Source organism: Amblyomma americanum, chromosome 2 (assembly GCF_052857255.1).
Source record: "Amblyomma americanum isolate KBUSLIRL-KWMA chromosome 2, ASM5285725v1, whole genome shotgun sequence".
Taxonomy (NCBI): Eukaryota; Metazoa; Arthropoda; class Arachnida; order Ixodida; family Ixodidae; genus Amblyomma; species Amblyomma americanum.
In genome coordinates this window covers 50,336,080-50,357,768 of record NC_135498.1, presented here as the reverse complement: position 1 = coordinate 50,357,768, position 21,689 = coordinate 50,336,080, and the positions used below count along the sequence as shown (strand labels likewise).

The 21,689-nt window shown below is 50.0% G+C and overlaps 1 protein-coding gene across 1 annotated transcript; it reads left to right on the top strand.

The window, feature by feature from the left end:
* The first annotated feature begins 1,718 nt into the window (after window positions 1-1,718).
* Window positions 1,719-20,839, top strand: LOC144121195 (fatty-acid amide hydrolase 2-A-like). The gene is made up of 8 exons (XM_077654266.1): window positions 1,719-1,885; window positions 5,577-5,829; window positions 14,438-14,657; window positions 15,248-15,457; window positions 16,040-16,159; window positions 17,043-17,197; window positions 18,006-18,101; window positions 19,664-20,839. The coding sequence occupies exons 2-8, from the start codon at window positions 5,641-5,643 to the stop codon at window positions 20,249-20,251; spliced, it is 1,578 nt and encodes a 525-aa protein (XP_077510392.1). The 5' UTR covers window positions 1,719-1,885; window positions 5,577-5,640; the 3' UTR covers window positions 20,252-20,839.
* Window positions 20,840-21,689: the final 850 nt, after the last annotated feature.

The window sequence follows — 21,689 nt, the reverse complement described above, 5'->3', positions numbered from 1 at the left end:
TACCTTGCTTCGGCTGACACGAGTTTGATCTCGCCGATCGACCACCAACTTCGAGTTTTTGTATTGAGAACGAGGAAGTAGATTTCGAAATAAGAAATCGCAAGTATGAAAAAGGAGGCATCTTTCTGACGAAGGTAAGAAAAAAAATAAAAGAGGACAGCAGTATTATCACGCGGTGTCAGTGGTACTGCGAAAAAAATGGCTAACAATGCGGCAAATAGCGCTCAGTCAAGTTTAAAGACGTGCTAGCTCAAAGAGACGTGGTTTGTTTGGGATTGCTGGATGTGAAACCTGACCTGAATGGCTGCCTTCGCGCAGGCAACCTTTCTCACACAAAGCTCCCGCACGAAATGATTTGAGGATTTGCCCAAGCTAAGTAAAGGCGCCTGCAAAAGTTTTCGACGGACGGAAGTAAAGAAAAAGGTTAATTTCTTGACAACTGCCCAAGCAGGCACGCAAGCCATGGAATAAAGGCGTGTTGTATACTTCCCTGCATCACATATGCACAGTGCAACCATAACAGTCATGCCGCGCCTTTATAGGCAGTGAAGAAATTCGGCTCTTTTTCTTCTTTTTTCGGATTCTGCGTTCTGGCAGGCACCTGCACATCAGCGGCAGACACATTGACGAGGGAGCTCACTGACGGTGACCTATGTTCAAGCTGCCATTAGTTCACGCTTCTTCTATCTGGGCAGCAAGTGATGAATGCGGTTTGTCTGCGAGAATTCATCTATAAACTGTTTGCCTTCAGACAGGTTGCGATCGAGCGATAAACAAACTGTAGTTTCAGCTTACATAACTGCAAGAGCCCCATCGCCACTACGCTTTATAAAAACGCTTCTCGAGCCAACTAATCGATTTATATTTTTCATATGTTGGAAAGGTCACAAGAAACAATCAGATTGTTTGGGCTGAAATAAACTTAAAATCACTTTTATGTGGGCAATCCCTGCTCCAAGACAGCCGGAAGCCTTTTTAATTATACGGAATTGACATTGTGCTGAACGAGGTAGCTACATATCGGACGGTTTCCTGCTAGCTGATTTCTTCAGCACATCAAACTTTGTGGGATGCGACACAGGTGCGAAGCTCCTCATTCAAATGATTCAAAGATTACTGTGACGCACAACATGCTTCATATGCAACAAATGCTACTAACAGTGTCACGACAGCGAAAGCGCGGGAGAATTCAACACATTTGGGCGATTAGTCAGGGATTAGGTTCAAACAATGAGGAACGATACCAAAATTTTGCTGTTTGCCCGGTACAATGCGAAAAAAAGTTTCTGCAAGGCATTTAATCCATTAAATGCGCAAAAATGCGCTCTTCGGGGTGATTGATGCTCGCCATCAAGGTACCTCTTAGATAGAGCACGATTCACATATCAAATATCGAACAGACAAAGCCTGACCGATTTGACAAAATATCTCGTTGGTTGCCAACATGCCGAGAATATATGCGCCCAACGAAATCCGCCCACTTAAAGGCGCACTCATATTTGAACAGCGCAATAAAACACCGGAACACAACGAAGAATGGACACCACAAACGCTGATCTTCCACAAGCGCTGAACAGTCCTTCTCGGCGTCAAAGGCATTCAACGCGCGAAAGCATGTGTACGTATGTTCATGACGCGAATGCGCTTGCAGCGCCCTCGCGAAGTTTTCTACGTATGGCCCTTCAGAGGGAGAGCGCCGCGCAGCCTACTAGATGTTTACAAACCAAGGTTGGAGGAGTTTCTGCGCGGCCGCATTCGCCGCTTGCATTACGATCGGTTGCTGCTTTAGCGCCTAGGTTTGTCTACACCAAGTTTTACGATTTGCACCTAGGGCGTGTTTTCACCCCGATCGGCCCGTCAAGGCACCAGCCTCAGTTTGTCTCAGGTGAGCGAAATATTTTTCAGCGTTTCTTATCGCAGGCATGAGACGGAATACATATCGAGCCTGGTCTGCAACTCCGCTGTTAGGAGAGGCTGGAAGGCCTCTGTTGATAACACCGCAGTAAAGGCGCAAAGGGTCCAAAGCGCAACTCCGTTGATCAAGATAAGATAATCGAAAGTATAATGACCCGTTCCTTTGTTGTAAAGCTATGGATGACCAGAGCTAAGGCGAGAACCTATATCTGCTGACGTGCTCTTGCGAGCGTACAATTGATAACGGAAACCTCTCCCGCTCTGCATGCGTGTCTGTGACACGGCGTCGCTGCCTTCGGCCTTCAATCCTGGCGGTGAGGCAGCTGTGGCCTTGGCAAGCGGTTGCAAGTGTGTCAAGTGTGTAGGCTAGGCTGCACGCGTGTGCAAGGGCACTGGCGTCGCGTCTCGCGAACCCACGAAGGCTGGCTCTTGCTCCACCGGTAGACGTCTGACAGTTACAGCGCTCAGAACCAAATACAAACCAAATCAACGATTATTCTCTTTCGAAGAAAGAAATGGCAAGCTGAAGCAAAATGCCTGTAACGCCTGACAAGGCTTCAGCTCTCTTGTACAGTATATGGAATGCAGCGTAGCGAAAAAAGACAGACTCCGGCAACATTGCATGAAAAGTAGTCATAACAGAAAAGCATATTGTCACGAAGGGGTTACTGCAGTGGATACGGAGAGCAGAAGGGCTGCGCCCACAACGGACTGAATCACTCGGCGGCGGCGTAGCAACAAGCGTGCTCGGCGGCCGTCGAACAGAATGCCCGCCGCTGTCGGCCGTGCCCAATTTAAAGCTGATAGCGAACTTTCGAGATAAAGCGTGCAGAGCTGCTAGAACATTCTGGAACAACGTAGAATCAGCTCTGGCTGGATGCGATCAATCGAGATAAATATGGTCGTGTCTTGCGTCGCAAACAAATAAAGCGACGTGCCGGCAGCTTTGAAAAATGAACGAACAAACACTGCAAAGATTCGCGGCCATATCATAAAACCAGATTTAGTTTGCGCACCGAGAACAAGAACGCCTCTTCCACTCACCTCCCATTAAATTAGTCCTACGACAGCTACGGTCACCTTATCCCGTCAAACATCCCAATCTCGTACACCCACCTTACATTCTTTGGCCCCCAGCTACGCTAACCTTCTCTTAGAATCCACTTCGTTACCCTCGGCCATCGGTTAATCCGTCGACCGAATTGGAGAACCTTCATACTTGTATCAAGGCTCCCTCGAGTATGTAGGTCATGTGCTGGGATTCTCAAGCTCGGGCTGTGTACTGAATTCGCTGGTATAATTGAGGCTTTTCGCTATATGGATCAGCAAACCCTGTGCCAATGAGGGATATTTTGTGGCTGTGCGCACAGACGATAAGCTCTCACACGAAACCAGATATGCACATCGAAATCGTCAGTGAGAATGTTTTTTTGCTTGCCGATGCATCTGCGCGTGCACACCTCAAGGCTTGAGTGGGTTTGAAGCTCCTATGCAATGCATTGAAATGTCACCTGAACAAACGTCACCTCAACGAATTTTTCAGTTACACAAACTTTCGCCAAATCCTACGTCAAAACCCCATTGTATATGATTCAAATCGGCCTCAAATGAACTAATTTTAGCACACTTCGACTTCCGTTTCAGCGAAAGATTCGAGAAGCACTAACGTGTTACTTCAGGGTCAGAATGTCGTCTTTCTGGTTGACAGGCTACGATTTCCGTCCACGTATAGCTGCGGACGGTGCAGTTCTGCAGCTGCGCAGCTCGCGAAACTTCGCGGCGCCGTGTACGTTAGCTTGCAAAGCAAATAACGAACGCATGGTAAGGAGTTCCTTCAGGCGATGACGAAGGGCTGCGAGCACAAAAATGAAATGGAATCGTTACATTATACCGGCAATGACGTGTAATGCTTTACGGCGCATTCCAATGGGCAAACAGGAGCAGAAGTAGCGAGGAGGAGAGCACGGACACGCCGAGGGGAGGAGCACGTTTTGCCACTGGAACGAACACTGCGCTCTGAGAGCAGTCACGTGACCGCGCGTGTTTTTCAGATCCGCGAGATTCGCGGTCGTGTATGTATTTCGACCACCCCGCCACTTTTGCCGGCATAAAGACCGAACTTGAGTCCGCGGCGCACATGAAATAAAAACCACCAAGCCTCTTCAGAAGATGTCGCGCCCTCCGGGAGTGCGTGAAAATTTGTCTGCTTTAATCAGTCAATCAGTCTTTATTTCGCCGGAACAAAAGGCAAAGGACACCGGAAGAAAAAGCTCTGATGAGCTTGACAACGAATGAATATTAATGCAGCAGGCGCGATCCGCTTCCTCAAGGCACCAACCGTCCGTACGAAGAAGTGGCAGTCGTGAGCTTGCAGCTACAACTTGCACCTGTCGCCAACACTCACTGCGCATGCGCGGCGTCACGTTCTGTAACGCACATCGTTCTGATTGGATCAGATCGCCGCAGCCTTCACAGCGCTGCAAACGACTTGTGAGACGGACTGTATAGGTTACGCTTTTTGAATTTCGTTTTTCAATTCACATGCAGACAGACTTTGCTTTCACCTCAAATTTTCTCCCGCACACTCCAAGCCAGCGCGTGCCTTCTCCTCCTATTTTCCTCCTCCCTCTCAGATCTCTTTCTGCTCTTCGGTTATCTCCCATTCCTTCCCGCCCGACACACGTTCTAAGCCGCTCCAACTATCGCCACCTTATCGAAAAATTTTTATAATTTTGTCTATACATTCCTTGGAAGAAAACATCGCCAACCTGCAGTCGCTGCGCGCAGCAAAACTCCGCCGACTCGGCGGACGCCATGTTCACGAATAGAGAAGCATCACTTCGGGCGTGTTTTCTCTGCTAATTTAACCAGTTAATGAAACTGGCACGTATTCAAGGGGGGGGGGGGGGGGGGGGGGGAGAGGCTCGAGTGAGGCCCAGGCCCCACCCCCCGAAACTGAGCTCATTCCACCGACCCCCCCCCCCCCCCCCCACTAGCTCTATTAGAAGTTTCTCTTTGAGCATACACGCTAAGCAACCCGCCCCCCCCCCCCCCCCCCCCCCCCCGAGTACAAAAATTTTCTTGAGCCCCTCCCGAACTTAAATTCTTCCTACGTGCCTGGAATGAAACGCTCGCTATGCCTAAACCACCATCCTGAACCACCTTTTCATTTAATGCAATAGCTGTTTGAAAAATACTCACAATAGAGCTAAAATATTCGAGGGACTACTTGTTGTCTTTTTTGGCCCTGATTGGACGAGAGAGCTCTGCCTTTCACAGTGCTGCAAACAACTTGTGAGATGAAGTATAAGCAACGGAGAGTCAGGGAGTCATGGAAACGATTCACACTTTCGCATTGGCGTCGGATCGAGCGTCGTTCGCCTCGTAATTTTTTTTTTAGATGTTCGTGACTAGGGGATTTACTTCACTGCTGGAGGGTGCATACATGTATGTCCGTGTTTCCTGTCATGGCCTCATGGCCTGATATTCATTGGATGGGTGCGTGTAGGTGAGGGTAAGCAGTTAGATATTTTTACTATCATTTACTCCGATAACAATTCGCAAGTGAAGCCATAGCAGTGCTGCCATGTTTTGAAGAAGAGTGAGCAAGTTAGCGGACTCTAGAAATGGCGATACCACCCTGAATCTTTGTGTACCTGCAGATATTATGCACCAGAAGCAGCGGAGAGGCTGAACTGTTCCAACACAGCAACTGTTTCCTGGACGATGCCTTCCTTCGTCAGGACCTGTGGAGTTGTTCTGGGTGAACTAGTCGCGCGCTTGTGGCGGAGTGCGTGCAGGCTTCTCTTTCATATACTGTACGTCTGGAAAAAGCCTCGTCTACTGCCAGCCGCGAAAGACGAACTTCTTCTGCGGTCGGCGACTTCTCTTGCTGCTGCCATACGGAATGGCGAGGTGAGCTCGAGTTCCGCTTCACGTGCTTGTGTGCAGCTTCGCATCGTTTCAGAACGGCGCCTCGGCTGTTGCAATTGTTGCGATTCATTTTATACTAATATAAATACTTTCTACAGAAGTGCAGGGTCCCTGAACTACATTTAGACCAAAATATCCCTTACGTGACACTGTCCAAGACGCGTTCTACCGGATGAAATATTTGAAATATTTGAAAAGTACCGAGTGATTTAACCTCATTTCTTGCTCACCACTGCGCTGAGCCCAGAAGGCTATTTCCTCTCCGTTCCGTCTAGATTCTCATCAATAGAGCGAAGTGACTTCTTCTTAACCTCACTGTGAGCTTCGTCACTGTGAGTGTACGGTACAACCAATGCAGCGTACCGCGACTCTGATGTTACAGCGTCACCTCTACATCCTTAGCGGCCAATGAGATGTGCGCCATTCCCTGGGAGCACACACAACATCGTGAGGTTCTCTTGATGCGTATGCGCTGCAATATTTAAAGATAACCATGAGCAGGCACCCGCGTTTTGGCATTATGTGGTGAAAAGAGAATTACAAAGAGTCAAAAGACAGCCAGATGTATTTTCAAGTTCTAGATCCAGAACAGTATATGTGAGGATTTCCTGTGCAAGCATATGTCTGTCCCACTGACCAAAACATCGTTAGAAACGGTGTATTTAGAAACAATAAGTCTTAGTTGCTGCGTAAATACGTTATGATAAAGCTTCTTACTTGACGTTGGGGCAAGTTGATTAAAAAAATGGCTTTTGAGGAAAGGAAAATGACGCAGCAACTTTCTCACATATCAGCCAACACCTTAACCACCCCTAAGGGAAGGGATAATAATAATAATAATAATAATAATAATAATAATAATAATAATAATAATAATAATAATAATAATAATAATAATAATAATAATAATAATAATGTAATGGGACCGACAGGCGCAGCGCAGCGAAGAAGCGGACGAGTTCAAGCGGGACAACGAAGAAGCAGACGAAGTGCAGCTGGGTTTTTTTCGAACGACGCCTGTGAGTGTGCCCGTCGTGTCGCCGGTCAACCAAGACCAACCGACCTGTACTTCAAATAAACGCCTTGACACTTGGTGGAGGTGCCTCGGTTCCCGTCCCGGTCCTCATCCTGGAACTTCGAAGTGGAACGCTCCTCGTCTCCGCCACCATGCCGGAAGGTCCGAGTGAACCATCGCAGCCCATCCCTGCCACCGTACTCTGTCACGGGGTGCAGCGCCAGCGTGACCCTTCTCCTTTTAGTGGCACCGATGACCAAGACGTCGACGATTGGCTGGCCTCCTATGAGCGCATCAGCACTTACAATCGGTGGGACGATTCCGTGAAACTCAGCAACGTCCTCTTCTACCTGACGGACGTTGCCAACCTATGGTTTCGCAACCATGAGGCCGACCTTCCCACCTGGTCGTCCTTTAAAACGAGCTTCGCCGACGTTTTCGGCCGCCCCGCCGTCCGGAAGCTTCGCGCCGAGCAACGTCTTCGTGCTCGATCTCAGCTCCCTTCCGAGACTTTCACAAGCTACATCGAGGACATCGTTGACCTGTGCAAGCGTGTCAACCCCTCCATGTCCGAAGGGGATAAAGTCAACCACATACTTAAAGGCATAGCCGATGACGCTTTCCAGATGCTGCTGGCGAAGAACCCCACCTCCGTCGCTACCGTCATCCAGCTGTGCCAAAGCTTCGACGAACTCCGCAAGCAACGCGCATCTACGCGGCAGTCCGGCGCGCCTGCGGGGGGTCTTGCTGGCTTGGCCCTTGGTGGCTCCTCTGCTGAGCAGTCCCTGTTCATGCAGCAGGTTAAAGACTTCATCCGCGAAGAGATCGCTCGCCAGCTTTCTCTGCTGCATCACATTCCCGACCCCGTCTGCCCTCCGCACGACCTGCCGCCATCTCTCACGCCCACTATCCGTCGTGCTATTCAGGAGCAGGTCGCTGCAGTTCTGCCATCCAGTCCCCCACCTGCTCCTGTGGCAGCGCCCCTCACCTATGCTGAAGCAGTCACCGGTACACGGCGCTCGCCCACCTCTGCCGCCTACCCTAGCAGCCCGGCCTTTTATGCTCCACCGCCATCTATACCCCCGCCGCAGGTCCCGGTTCGTCGACCCCGCCGAAACCCTACGAACCCCTGGCGTACGGAGGACAATCGACCGATATGCTATTCCTGCGGTCTTCCGGGCCATGTCGCACGCTTTTGCCGTCAGCGATCTCCTCGTTCTGGCGATTTCATGCGCAATTTCCGCTACGATTCCGGGCCACCCTTGCCTAATGTCTCTTCTGCCTCCTCTACACATCGCTCCCAGTACCCTACTCGCCGCTCGCCTTCCCCTCGTCGACGTTCCATTTCTCCGATGCTCCGACGCCCGGACCCTCTCCCAGAGGAAAACTGACTGCCGCAGTTCAGGAGGCAAGAACTGCGTGTTTTGCGAACTTTTTAAGTCCTCCGTGTTCTCCTGCTAACGTGATTGAGGTGTCTGTTGAAGGCGTCCCCGTTCTCGCGCTCGTCGACACGGGTGCTGCAGTGTCAGTAATTAGTGATGCTCTTCGCCGCAAACTTCGTAAGGTGACAACGCCGCTGTCTGACTTTTCACTACGTACGGCCACCTCTCAGCGCATCCACCCCATCGCAGCCTGCACGGTCCGCGTTTCTATCAACGACATCGCCTATACCATCGAGTTTGTTGTGCTGACCGCCTGCTCTCACGATGTCATCCTCGGCTGCGATTTCCTCTCGACCCACCGTGCAGTGATTGATTGTGCCCGTGCGGAACTTGAGCTTTCTCCCCTGTGTGATGTTTCGTTGTGTGACCTACCTGTGCGCTCCGCTAAGCTTCTTGTAGCTGCCGACACCGACATACCTCCCTCCTCTTCAGCCCTCGTTCCGCTCCGCCCCGACTCTTTCCTCAGCGGCCCTGTTCTTTTCACACCTACCGCAGCGGCCACTCGCCATCAGCGCCTCCTCATTCCATTCGCCGTTGTCTCGATTTCCGATGGCCACTGCGCCATCTATGTCACCAACCCATCTTCTTGCCCGTCGTTTGTTCTTCGCGGCGAATGCCTCGGCTCTATTGAAGAACTGGACCCTGCTCTTGCTTCCGAGTTCTCCGATGCCCGTGCCTGTTCCCCAGTTACTGCCTTAGCCTGTTGTGCGACAGCGCCCGATCCGATTTCCATCGACGTCTTTCGTCGTAACATCGCTCCCGACCTTCCGTCCGCTTACCGTGACCAAATCTTGGAACTTCTCTGCCGCTTCCGCAACTCTTTCGACCTTTCCCAGCCCTCCTTGGGGCGCGCATTGGCCGTCTCTCACACAATTGACACTGGTACCCACGCTCCCTTGCGTCAGCGACCGTACCGAGTCTCGCCGAGCGAGCGCCGCGTCATCCGTGACAATGTTGACGACATGCTTCGGCGCGGCATAATACAGCCTTCTCACAGCCCTTGGGCCTCTCCTGTTGTCTTGGTGACGAAAAAAGATGGCTCCATCAGGTTCTGTGTGGACTACCGCCGTCTCAACAAGATCACACGCAAGGATGTTTATCCTCTACCCCGAATCGACGACGCACTGGATTGCTTGCAGGGAGCGGAGTATTTTTCATCCCTCGACTTACGCTCCGGCTACTGGCAGGTCCCGATGGCAGCGAACGACAGGCCGAAAACCGCTTTCGTCACCCCAGACGGCTTGTATGAGTTCAATGTGATGCCATTCGGCCTCTGCAATGCTCCAGCCACATTCGAAAGGATGATGGACACTATTCTCAGTGGCCTCAAATGGGAAACTTGTCTGTGTTACCTAGATGACATTGTCGTTTTTTCCAAAGATTTTCCTTCCCATCTGCACCGCCTTCAGCGCGTACTCACTAGCCTTACTGACGCCGGCCTCCAACTAAACTTGAAAAAATGTTACTTCGGTGCAACGCAGCTCACAATATTAGGCCATGTCATCTCCAAAGACGGCGTTCTTCCTGACCCTGCCAAACTTCGCGCCGTCGCTGGCTTCCCCAAACCAACCACCTTAAAAGAACTTCGCAGTTTTATAGGCTTATGCTCATATTTTCGCCGCTTCATCCGAAATTTCGCCAGTATCATCGCCCCTTTAACGCAGCTTCTTGCCGGCAGCCCGAACCTTTCGTCTTGGTCCCCCGCCTGCGATACCGCGTTCAGCACTTTACGCCGCCTGCTGGTCTCTCCCCCCATCCTTCGCCATTTTGATCCCGCCTGTCCGACAGAAATTCACACTGACGCGAGCGGTGTGGGCTTGGGCGCAGTTCTTGCCCAGCGAAAGCCTGGGTATCCGGAATACGTCGTCGCTTACGCCAGCCGCGCCCTCACCAAGGCGGAATCAAACTATTCTGTCACAGAAAAAGAATGTCTCGCCATCATTTGGGCAATTACCAAGTTCCGCCCTTACATTTACGGCCGGCCCTTCTATGTCGTCACAGACCACCACGCCCTATGCTGGCTATCCTCCCTCAAAGATCCTTCTGGCCGACTCGCCCGCTGGGCTTTACGTCTCCAGGAGTTTGATATACACGTCATTTATCGCTCCGGCCGCAAGCACTCGGACGCCGACGCCCTTTCTCGTTCACCACTCCCATGCGAGTCAACCTCTGCCCTCGTCTGTGCCTACGAATTCTCTTCGTTCAACATCCCTGATATGCTCTCCGAACAACTGAAGGATCCTTGGATCACCTCGCTGCTAAACTTCCTGAACACTCCCTCGCCGCATCCTTCGACCCGGACCCTTCGCCGCCAAGCCCACCACTTCGCCGTTCGTGATGGCCTCTTATACCGCCATAATTACCTCCCCGACGGCCGGAAGTGGCTGTTGGTCATCCCTCGACACCTCCGTGCTACAATCTGTGCCTCTTTTCACGCCGCTCCACAATGCGGTCACTTAGGTGTACTGAAAACATATGCTCGCCTTCGTCAGCGATTCTACTGGCGAGGTATGTACCGCTACATACGTCAGCACATTCGGTCATGCACCGCCTGCCAACGTCGCAAGAAACCTCCCCACTCCGCCGCCGCTCCTTTGCAGCCGTTACCTTGCCCTGGCCGTCCCTTTGACCGCGTCGGCATTGATCTTTATGGCCCGCTTCCAACTACTTCGGCTAATAATCGGTGGATCATCGTTGCCGTTGACCATCTCACCCGTTACGTCGAAACGTCGGCTCTCAAATCTGCTACCGCAAACGATGTCGCTCACTTCATTCTACAAAGTCTTGTTCTTCGTCACGGCGCCCCCAAAGAACTTCTAAGTGACCGCGGCCGTGTTTTTCTCTCGGACGCCGTCGAGGCCCTGCTCAAGCAATGCCAAGTCGTCCATCGCTACACCAGCGCCTATCACCCCCAGACCAACGGCATGACTGAGCGGTTCAACCGCACTCTGAGTGACATGCTCGCCATGTACGTTGACACCGCCCACTCCAACTGGGATCAAGTGCTCCCGTTCGTCACGTACGCGTATAACACAGCTACTCAGACAACAACGGGGTTTTCTCCTTTCTTCCTCTTATATGGCCGGGAGCCTACATCCACCATGGACACCATCCTTCCTTATCACCCTGACCCTTCCGAGACCACCTTACTCTCCGAAGCTCACCTGTACGCCGAAGAATGCCGGCAACTTGCCCGCTCTTTCACCACACAGCAACAATGGGATCAGAAGCACCGTCGGGATTCCCCGGACCCTCCAGCGTCATACCCATCTGGCGCCCTCGTTTGGCTCTGGGTGCCTTCCTCCACTCCCGGCCTCGCCACGAAACTACTGTCTCGCTTTCACGGACCTTACCGGGTTGTCCACCAAACTTCTCCGGTGACTTATATCGTTGAGCCGCTCGTTCCTTCTTCGGACCACCGTCGCCGGGGGCGCGAAACTGTGCACGTTGATCGCCTCAAGCCTTACTATGACCCACCCATCCTCTCCTCTCCGTAAGTCGCCAGGATGGCTCCTTTTTCGGAGGGAGAGTAATTGTAATGGGACCGACAGGCGCAGCGCAGCGAAGAAGCGGACGAGTTCAAGCGGGACAACGAAGAAGCAGACGAAGTGCAGCTGGGTTTTTTTCGAACGACGCCTGTGAGTGTGCCCGTCGTGTCGCCGGTCAACCAAGACCAACCGACCTGTACTTCAAATAAACGCCTTGACAATAATAATAATAATAATTGGTGGTTCTGGGGGGAAAGGAAATAGCGCAGTATCTGTCTCATATATCGTTGGACACCTGAACCGCGCCGTAAGGGAAGGGCAAAGGAGGGAGTGAAAGAAGAAAGGAAGAGAGAGGTGCCGTAGTGGAGGGCTCCGGAATAATTTCGACCATCTGGGGATCTTTAACGTGCACTGACATCGCACAGCAAACGGGCGCCTTAGCGTTTTTCCTCCATAAAAACGCAGCCGCCGCGGTCGGGTTCGAACCCGGGAACTCCGGATCAGTAGTCAAGCGCCCTAACCACTGAGCCACCGCGGCGGGGGAAGGGATAAAGGAGGGAGCGAAATAAGAAAGGAAGAAATAGGGGCCGTAGTTGAGGGCTCCGGGGTAATTTCGACCGCCTGGGGATCTTTAACGTGCACTTACATCGCAAAGCACACGGGCGCCTTTTGCTTTCGCCTCCATCGAAACGCGGCCGCCGCGGTCGTGTTCGAACCCGGGAACCCCTAACACCAAAAGGTCTCGAAATGCAAAGACGAGGACTCCTCTCAGTTAAGGGAACACTGAGGGCAAACTTAAGTTGGCCTGTATCGAGAGACTACGGCATTCTAACAACAAAAAGATCACTCTAACCGAAAACGGAGCTTTTACAATATATGCCGCTTTATGTAGACTACAGAACGAAATACAGGTGTCGCCATCGCCGGTCGATTTCGCAAGTAAACTACATGCGTCGACACCGAATTTCTGCGTGGATCCCGGAGGCCATGCTACGCAGCCATTCACTTCAAAACGGCGGCAACCGATAGTTCTTGGTGTGGACGTCACGAGCTCGTATCCAATAGCGGAAAAATTTCGGAGTCATTTTCTGAGACAAATGTTTTATTTGATGCCGGAAAAACGTAAACATTCCCAGAAAGAACAAAATTATCAATTTTTACTGTGAACAATAATTGGATGGAGTTTTCCTCATTGTCCCTTTAAGAGATTTTGAACTCGAGAGGTGCCATAAGCTTGCTCCGTTACACAAGACTGAAGAGAAAATCACGTGACCTGATGGCGTTTTATAAATGGTGTACGTTTATTCGTGATTTCATTGTAGAAAAAAAACTAAACGGTTCCGGTATACTTACATTAAGTACACATCTGGACTGTTGCCTTCGTGGTGACGTTCTAGGATTACTGGGAATCTGCGTCAGCGAAGACTGTAAAGTGATGAGGTGGGAAGAGGAACGGTGTATGTTGAAGTGCGTCAACATATGACTTGTCAACTTTACTATTAGCGTAGAATGAGCATCCCGCACGCACCTAAGGTTCAGCCGAAACGTCTTTCGACTTTGTCACGCGAACGCCCAGAAGGCATCACGAAATCCCAGAGTGCGTTGTTCATGTGTCACACCAGTTTTTTGTGTCATCTCTGCAAGATTGTAAGAGAGCGAGTGAAAAAACCCTATAATATCCCAACATATTTAGTCGATGACGTTACTTGGAGCATTCTCTACATAGGGCTGCTTTCGCGCGAGCCCGTTAGCCAAAGGTGCAAGCCGGTCTCCCCTCTCATGATAGCATCTCGCGGATTGACGAGCAGCTAGATCTGTCGACGGCAGCAAGGTCAATATGCTGCTTGTGTAATACTTGCGGCGTTTGCGCGAATAGATTTTTAAACCTGGACGTTACGAGATATGTACAACTCGCCGAAGAGAAAATTGTCAAACCTACCTTTATGAGCAATTTTAGATGACCGAACTACGTCGGAAGTAATCCCAACTAGCCAAGATTATTTGGCATCGTCTGTGTCTCATCAAGGTTTTCTCTCCCTATATATTTTCTCAACAAACGTCAGGATTTCGCGACGGGAAGAAAATAGAGACATTCCAACCATAAAACCCAGGAATTACTTGCTGCTAAACATCACTGAGCATCTTGAGAAATAGAGCACGAAAAAAAAATATACACGACGGTGAACTATAAAGAAACGTGAGGGATGGCAGGCATGGACTGTCACGGAAGCACTAGTGGCATCAGAGAACTGGTCTCATTATAAGTGACCAGAACGCAGAATATATGTAAAGGGGAGTAGACTTCTTACTCCTCTTCCCAAATAGCCGCAACGGTGGTAAGTGGTTATGGCGCTCGGCTGCTGGCCCGAAATATGCGGGTTCGATCCCGGCCGCGACGGTCGAATTTCGATGGAGGCGAAATTCTAGAGGCTCGTGTGCTGTGCGATGTTAGTGCACGTTAAAGAACCCCGGGGGGCCGAAATTTCCGGAGCCCTTCACTACGGCGTCCCTCATAGCCTGAGTCGCTTCCATCCTCCTCCCAAATAATGATATCGCACATTACACGCCGCTTGCAATAAACCGTGCCTAACGTGCCTTAAGCGTTTTCTAAGAATACTCATGGTATTTCCTTTTATTTGTTACAGGTGAAAAGCGTCGAGCTGGTATCGGCGTATGTCAGACGCATCCGCGAGGTGCAGCCTATCATCAACGCTGTAGTCGAGGAGCGTTTCCAGGAAGCGCTCCGGGAGGCCGAAGAAGCCGACCAGCTGGTTGCCTCTGCCACCATGAGCACGAACCAGCTGAGCCGCCAGAAGCCGCTGCTGGGCTTGCCGTTCAGCGTCAAAAACAGCATCGCCGTAAAAGGTGCAGCCCTGCATTTATATAAAACAAAGAAGCAATGCAAATGTCCAGGGAAATACGCTTCCTAATTCATTTAGTCCTGAAATTAGTGGGGAATCTTTTGACTCGGGTCCTAAGCTCTTGAACAGGGATGAGCAACGCTTTTACTATTTTGAATTTGTTCTTTTAGAGCTATACTATGCTCCAATATGCCACAGCCTGAAATGATTCTAGCAGTATTTTGTAAATAAATAAGTAAAAAAAAACAAGATCGATCCATAACGCTCTTTTGCATGTTTATTAATTGTTTCAGATAAACAGGAAAGTAATTTTTCTGCCTTATTATTTTTTTTTTGTCATGAATAAGCACGTCAGTTCCGGTCGCCCCTTTACCCTTAAGGGAAAAAAATGTATATAATGCACGCTTCCAGGCATAAATTTGAACAAGGTGTGTGTGGGGGGGGCAGCCTAAGTCTGCTGATCAACTGATCAGCAGAAATTGATCAGCAGACTTAGGCTGCCCCGAACGGGGCTGCCTTCGAAAGCAACAAGTCCTCTTGTCGAAACATTGGTCAGTGGACTGAGACTCCTCATTGTGACTTCTGTACTTCCAGGCATGAGGCACGACGCCGGCTCGCTGTTCTGGCACGGGCGGCGTGCCGAGGAAGACGCTCCGTCGGTGGCGCTCTTGAGGCAGGCCGGAGCCATTCCGCTGGCGCTGACCAACGTGCCCGAGCTTTGCATGTGGAGCGACTCCCAAAACCTGGTGGACGGCACGACCCGGAACCCGCACGATACGCGGCGCGTGCCCGGAGGAAGCAGTGGTGAGACAAACACGGACCCAAGTCCACACATCTTGCCCCCGCTTCTACAGCAGCACACTGAAGGTCTTCCAGGCTCCTAAACCTACCGTGGCAGTTTGGGCGCGTTGGTATTGCATGGCAGGATTGAACAGTGCACGCAGGACGAGGACACAAAGTGTACGCTCGTGTCTCGTCGTTTCTCTCTTAGTGTTCTCGTCCTGTGTGCGCTGTTCAATCCTGCCTAAACCTGCATACGTTAGAGGAAATATTCACACAACACACTCCTTGCGCTCAAACGTGGAAATACATCGATGCACCGGGGACACAAGTCTCCAGGACATGCGGGCAACAAGTGTTTCTGTTATCTTTAAGCGGCTCGGAACCACACTCTTTCAGGTGAAAGTCTAACAGGCCTTCCCTAGCGACGTTCGCTCGCACAACGATCCTGCCTTCATCTTCATATATTTTTTGTGTATTTATAAAATATGTAGAGCTGATTTACTGAGCCGCGATCTAAAGCTAAGCTGTAGCACTTGACCATATTTATGGTCGCTAGAATGCACCATGGCAGGAAAAGCGTTACTAACAACACGACTGACGCAGGAGGCGAAGGTAGTCTCCAGGCTTCGGCGGGCTCGCTGATGGGACTCGGGACGGACGTCGGCGGAAGCGTGCGAATACCGGCAGCCTACTGCGGGATCTTCGGCCACAAACCGACAGCCGGTACATTGTCCTTCTTCACTGCTGATTTGTAAACTTCGGGGTTTAACGTGCACGTTGCCTCTGAGAGACGCCGGAGTATAGGGCTGCGGATGAACTTGGACCATCTGGCAATTTTTGACGTGCGCTAACACAGCACAGCACACGGGCGTTTCTATAGCGATCCTTCATCGAAATACAGCCGCCGCGGCAGGGATCGAACCTGCGGCTTTGGGATTAGCAGTCGAACATCAAAGCCAGCGAGCCGCTGCGGTTGGTTCTTCATTGATAAATGTTGCATTTTTAGTGCGAAACCACTATACTTCACGAGGTCTAACCGGTTCATCGAGTTTGTGTGAAGCTTGACCTTCAATGGCACCTTGGTAAAACTTAACTTAGCAACAGCGCATGTAGAAATAAATAATGCCGTCATCGCGTTTCGAACTCGTGGCGTCGTGAACAGCTCAGCTTCGCTGGCCCCTGCCAGAGGGCACTATGCTATCGCAGCAGCCGATCGCGCCTCGTGTTGTTGCTGTGTTAAACTGCAGCACACTCTCGTGCGGTGCATTGTACATCGTCGTCTTCATCAACTTCCATCTGCGGCGCGAACAGATTAGATCAGCTTAACCTCGATCAGAGCTTAACCTGAGTCTAATATCGTCGTCAGATGTGCCGACGACGTATCAAAGCAAAACCATGCATGAGCCAATCAAGCTAAACACATGCTTTCGCACGTCTGCTCGGTTGTGTTACGTTAGACCCCTACCACTTTTTTAGTGCACTAGCATTTATTGGGGCCATTCTTCGCATTTAGCCGCTGGGTGTTTGTCTGTTTGTCTGAATAAGCCAGTTTTGTGACAGGCTGCTCACCTGCCATGTACTGCTTTTCCCACCACTGTACTCACAGGTGTGGTTCCAAACAGCGGCCTATTCCCGGATGTCCAGGGACCCATGGCGGAATGCTTCTGCGTGGGCCCCATGGCAAGGTTTTCCGAGGACCTGGCTCTGCTCCTCAAAGTCCTGGCCGGAAGTGCAGCCGATCGGCTCAGACTGGATGAAGAAGTTTGTATCCGGTGTTTCACGACGTTAGCTGCATGAGGGAATTTCGCACGGGTTAACTGCGTCGTATGTTGCAGCAAGAGCCTTTCAGTATTGGCTAGTGTGAATGCAGTCAAGGTGAGCCTCGGAATGCGAGCACTTGGCGTGATGGAAGAAGGGGGGGGGGGGGTAACAGAACAAGGGCGTTAGACGCTCACCTACCGGTGCCTTTCTCTCACCCTGCAGACATAAAGGGCAAAAACTCAGACACGTTTCTTCCAGTGCGAAATCACTATTTTACTAGGTCTAAACGACTCACCGACTTCGTGTAAAGCTTGACCTTGGGGGTGACTTTGGCGAAACCATAAATAAATGAATAAATACACATATAAATATCGAAGCTACTGAAATTCGAACCCGCGTCGGCGCGAACAGATCAGCTTCGCTGGCCACTGCACGAGAGCACTATGCTATCTCCGCAGCCAATCACGCCTCGTGTTAAATTGGAACACACTTTCGAGCTGTCATCTTCATCAATTAACGTAACACTATCGAACTAATATCATCGCCAGACGAGCCGACAATCCAGCAAAGCAAAACCATGAGCCAACCATGCAGGCTAAACAGATTCTTTCACACATCTATTCGGTCAAAGTACGTTAAAACCCTACCACTTTTTTAATTGTATTAAAAGACTGTGCTGTTTTATAGATGAATGCTTTTCAGCGGATGCCGGGCAGTGATCGAGCCTTTCCTGTCTTCACAACCTCTTACCTCATCGCAAATGGGCGGTATGCCGCAACTATTACCAGCGAACGGGGTGTCTGCGCAGGTGGATCTCAAGACACTCAGGGTGTACTTCACGGATAACGAAGGAAGCCCCTACTTCAGCCGAGTCACGGCCGAGGCTCGTGGGGCTGTCCTGAAGGTCAGTGTACTTCTGGATAATGGTCTGTAGACGCTGTACTCCGAACTCAAATTCACTAGCTATAAATTTGGCCCCCATTAACCTTCATATTGGAAACGCGTATATGTCGTCCTAGACAGCGTCTAGCTGAGCAATTATCAATGCGATGATGTTTTACCGACAATTTTTTTCCACGCACTTTAAAAAGAAAATGCAAGAAATTTACGAAAGGCTGGCGTGAATATCAGTTGGCGCAGATTTTACTGTGGGTTGATGGCCCACGATCACTATCACCACACATGCAACTCGCTGAGAGAAAGCGCCTGGGTCCCTCTTCGAATCTCGAACTATATGTCATCATTGTCGCGGAGAGATATCCCCGGGAGCAATTTCTCTTCTCTGGCTCTCATATACTTTATATCACAGGCGCACAGCCACAGAACCCATATGTCAGCTGTAGACTATAGGCTAAGCTGGCACAAGCAGTGAGGTACTATAGTATACATGAGGTATAGTCAGGAAAAAACTTTACGCGACGCCGGCTCGCGGAAAAATATTTTTATGTGGCCAGGCAACCAGGTCACTGAAAAGCCAAGAAGCATGAGGGGTCACGCATGATTCTTCTGTTTTAACGAGCATATGGGCTCTCTGTGCAGCGAAGCAACCCAGGATTATATTCTTTCCAGCTCAACCGGGCATGCCATCAAATTTATTCCATAACTGTGATGTAAGGTGCCTCTGTAAAAGATGTAAGACATCGAATTCGAACAAGATTCTCTGTGCTTCGTATGTGCGCCTGTGTGCCTCTTCTTCTCCCCTCGTCTTCGCGCAGTTTTTTTGGCATTAAGCGGCAGGTGACAGGAAACAGCACTCGTGGGAACCGACGCAAACTCAAAAATGAAATATTACTGACAGAGCGCCGATTTTTGGTATGAAATAAGAAAAACGACTTAACAAATCACTCACTCATTCACTAACTCACTCACTCACTCACTCACTCACTCAGTCAGTCAGTCAGTCAGTCAGTCAGTCAGTCAGTCACTCACTCACTCACTCACTCACTCAGTCAGTCACTCACGCACTCACTCACTCACTCACTCAGTCAGTCAGTCAGTCAGTCAGTCAGTCAGTCAGTCAGTCAGTCAGTCAGTCAGTCAGTCAGTCAGTCAGTCACTCACTCACTCACTCACTCAGTCAGTCAGTCAGTCAGTCAGTCAGTCAGTCAGTCAGTCACTCACTCACTCACTCACTCAGTCAGTCAGTCAGTCAGTCAGTCAGTCAGTCACTCACTCACTCACTCACTCACTCACTCAGTCAGTCAGTCAGTCAGTCAGTTAGTCAGTCAGTCAGTCAGTCAGTCACTCACTCAGTCACTCAGTCAGTCACTCACTCACTCAGTCAGTCAGTCAGTCAGTCACTCACTCACTCACTCAGTCAGTCAGTCAGTCAGTCAGTCAGTCAGTCAGTCAGTCAGTCAGTCAGTCAGTCAGTCAGTCACTCACTCACTCACTCACTCACTCACATTAATAAAGCTGCCTTCTTGTCTGCGTACCCAGCCGTATTTTGTTTCTTGTTCGTTGCAGGTTACACGGCGCCTCAAAGAAGCCCATGGCATAAATGCGATGCGTCTGCCTGTGCCAGAGCTCTATGACTTTGGTGCAGAGTGGTTTAAGGCATGTGCCACAGTAGCGCCCAAACCTCTGCCCGAGCTTTTCAGGCCCGGTGGGCTGAACGCACTAGCCGAGCTCGTGCGCATCGTGCTGGGCGTCGGCCGGCACACCCTGCCAGCTCTGTTTTTGTCCAAAATGACGTCAGCGTTCAAGTTTTCGTCCAAGCACGAAGCCGAAGCGTGCTTCGCCTCCGCTGACCACATTCGCGACCGCCTTGAAGAAACCCTAGGAGAGGACGGTGTGCTCATCTTGCCGGTGACCCCGAGCACGTCTCCGTACCACAACCAACAGCTGCTGTTCAATGACTCGGCGAGCATGACGTTACTCTTCAGCATTCTCAAGACGCCGGCGGCGGCCTGTCCTGTCATGAAGTCGAAGGACGGACTGCCCCTCGCTGTCCAAGTCGTGGCGAAGAGGGGCAACGACCGACTGTGCCTTGCTGTGGCCCGGGAGATTGAGAGGCAGTTCGGTGGTTGGCTTCAGCCTTGGGCTGGCCTGTGAAAGCAATAGGCGTAACGTGAGTTAAGTGCCAAAAGCATGTATGTAATATTATACTAGTCTCTAAGAATGCAAGACGTTCAATGTTAGCAGCGTAAACGCGGGCAGAAGTTAATCTACAAAAAAATCAGGTACAGTTGAACAAAAAAGGAAATGTACTAACACTCCGGGCCTATCTCAGAGATGGCACAGTTGTGCGGTTATATACTGCGGGGGAATTTGGGCGAAAATAGGATTTAAAAAAATATTCGTTCTTTGCACGGTAGTCAAATTTGTCATTGTCGGCAGTTTTTGGCATTCTGGCCCACCAAATGGTGCGTTAGAGCTGACTGATGTCTCTAAAGTATTCGAATGAAAACATTGCGCTCAGGTGAATGGCCGCATAGTTAATTCTCACTCCATGCCTGTTTTACTGCGAATGCGGAGCTGCTGTAGCCCTGAAGGAGCATGGACCGTGATGTGAAGCTGTGCTCGGTAGTCGCTTTGTTGGTCGCGCTGTGCGAAGCGACCGATCGGCTGACCACTGACGCTCCGCGGGGTCAATCCCTTATAAATATGGTCTATAGACTTTCTATAGACTTCAAAGCCATCATTTAGACTTTTCCTTTTTTTCTATAGACAGTCCATAGACCATATATAGACTAAAGTCTGTAACTGCCTAAATTTCCTTTTGTCTATAGACGGTCCTAATTTTCCTTTTATCTATATGCTGTCTATATACTGATGATGTCTATAGACTGACTATTTTTATAGACAGTCTATAGACTATCTATAGCCTAAGCCTAACAGCCTTAATTTATTTTCGTCTATAGATGGTCTACAGACTACCTATAAATAGATAAACTATCTATATACTATAGATCATCTATAGACCAGTCTACAACAATCACAATCTCTCTTTATTTGAAAATCTATATACTGCCTTTTGACTGGTTCCAGAACGATGACAATTTCTTTTTGCACTGCATGTTGAGAGTCCTCTACCTCCTTCGCTATTTCGGGAATGAGAAAAAAAGATATTGTCTGAGGACAATGCAACGCCCTCCTGTATATTGTTTTTAGAAGCCTTGAAAAGCTCAATTTCATTATACTATGACGTATATTGCGAATACAATTCAATATTATTTCATGCTAACAGGTAAAGCAAAGAAAGGCAGCCATTCCTGAAGTAATTAAGGGTTCCCGCAAACTGCACTACATCAAATGAACACGCTCTTCCTTTAAGGAATCGCTCGAGACAATTCCATTCCATCTTTCGATCGTTACTGTCCAACGCGCTTAATTCAGAAACATTTCATCAGCGATCCTACATTTCTCTTTAAAACGTCCTGAAAATAAAGGGGGAAAGACGGGTGTTAGAATTGAAGGATGTGCCCATGTCTTAGAAACACCATCCTCTGCGAGATTAACATATGCCATTTATACATTTGCAGTTTGCATT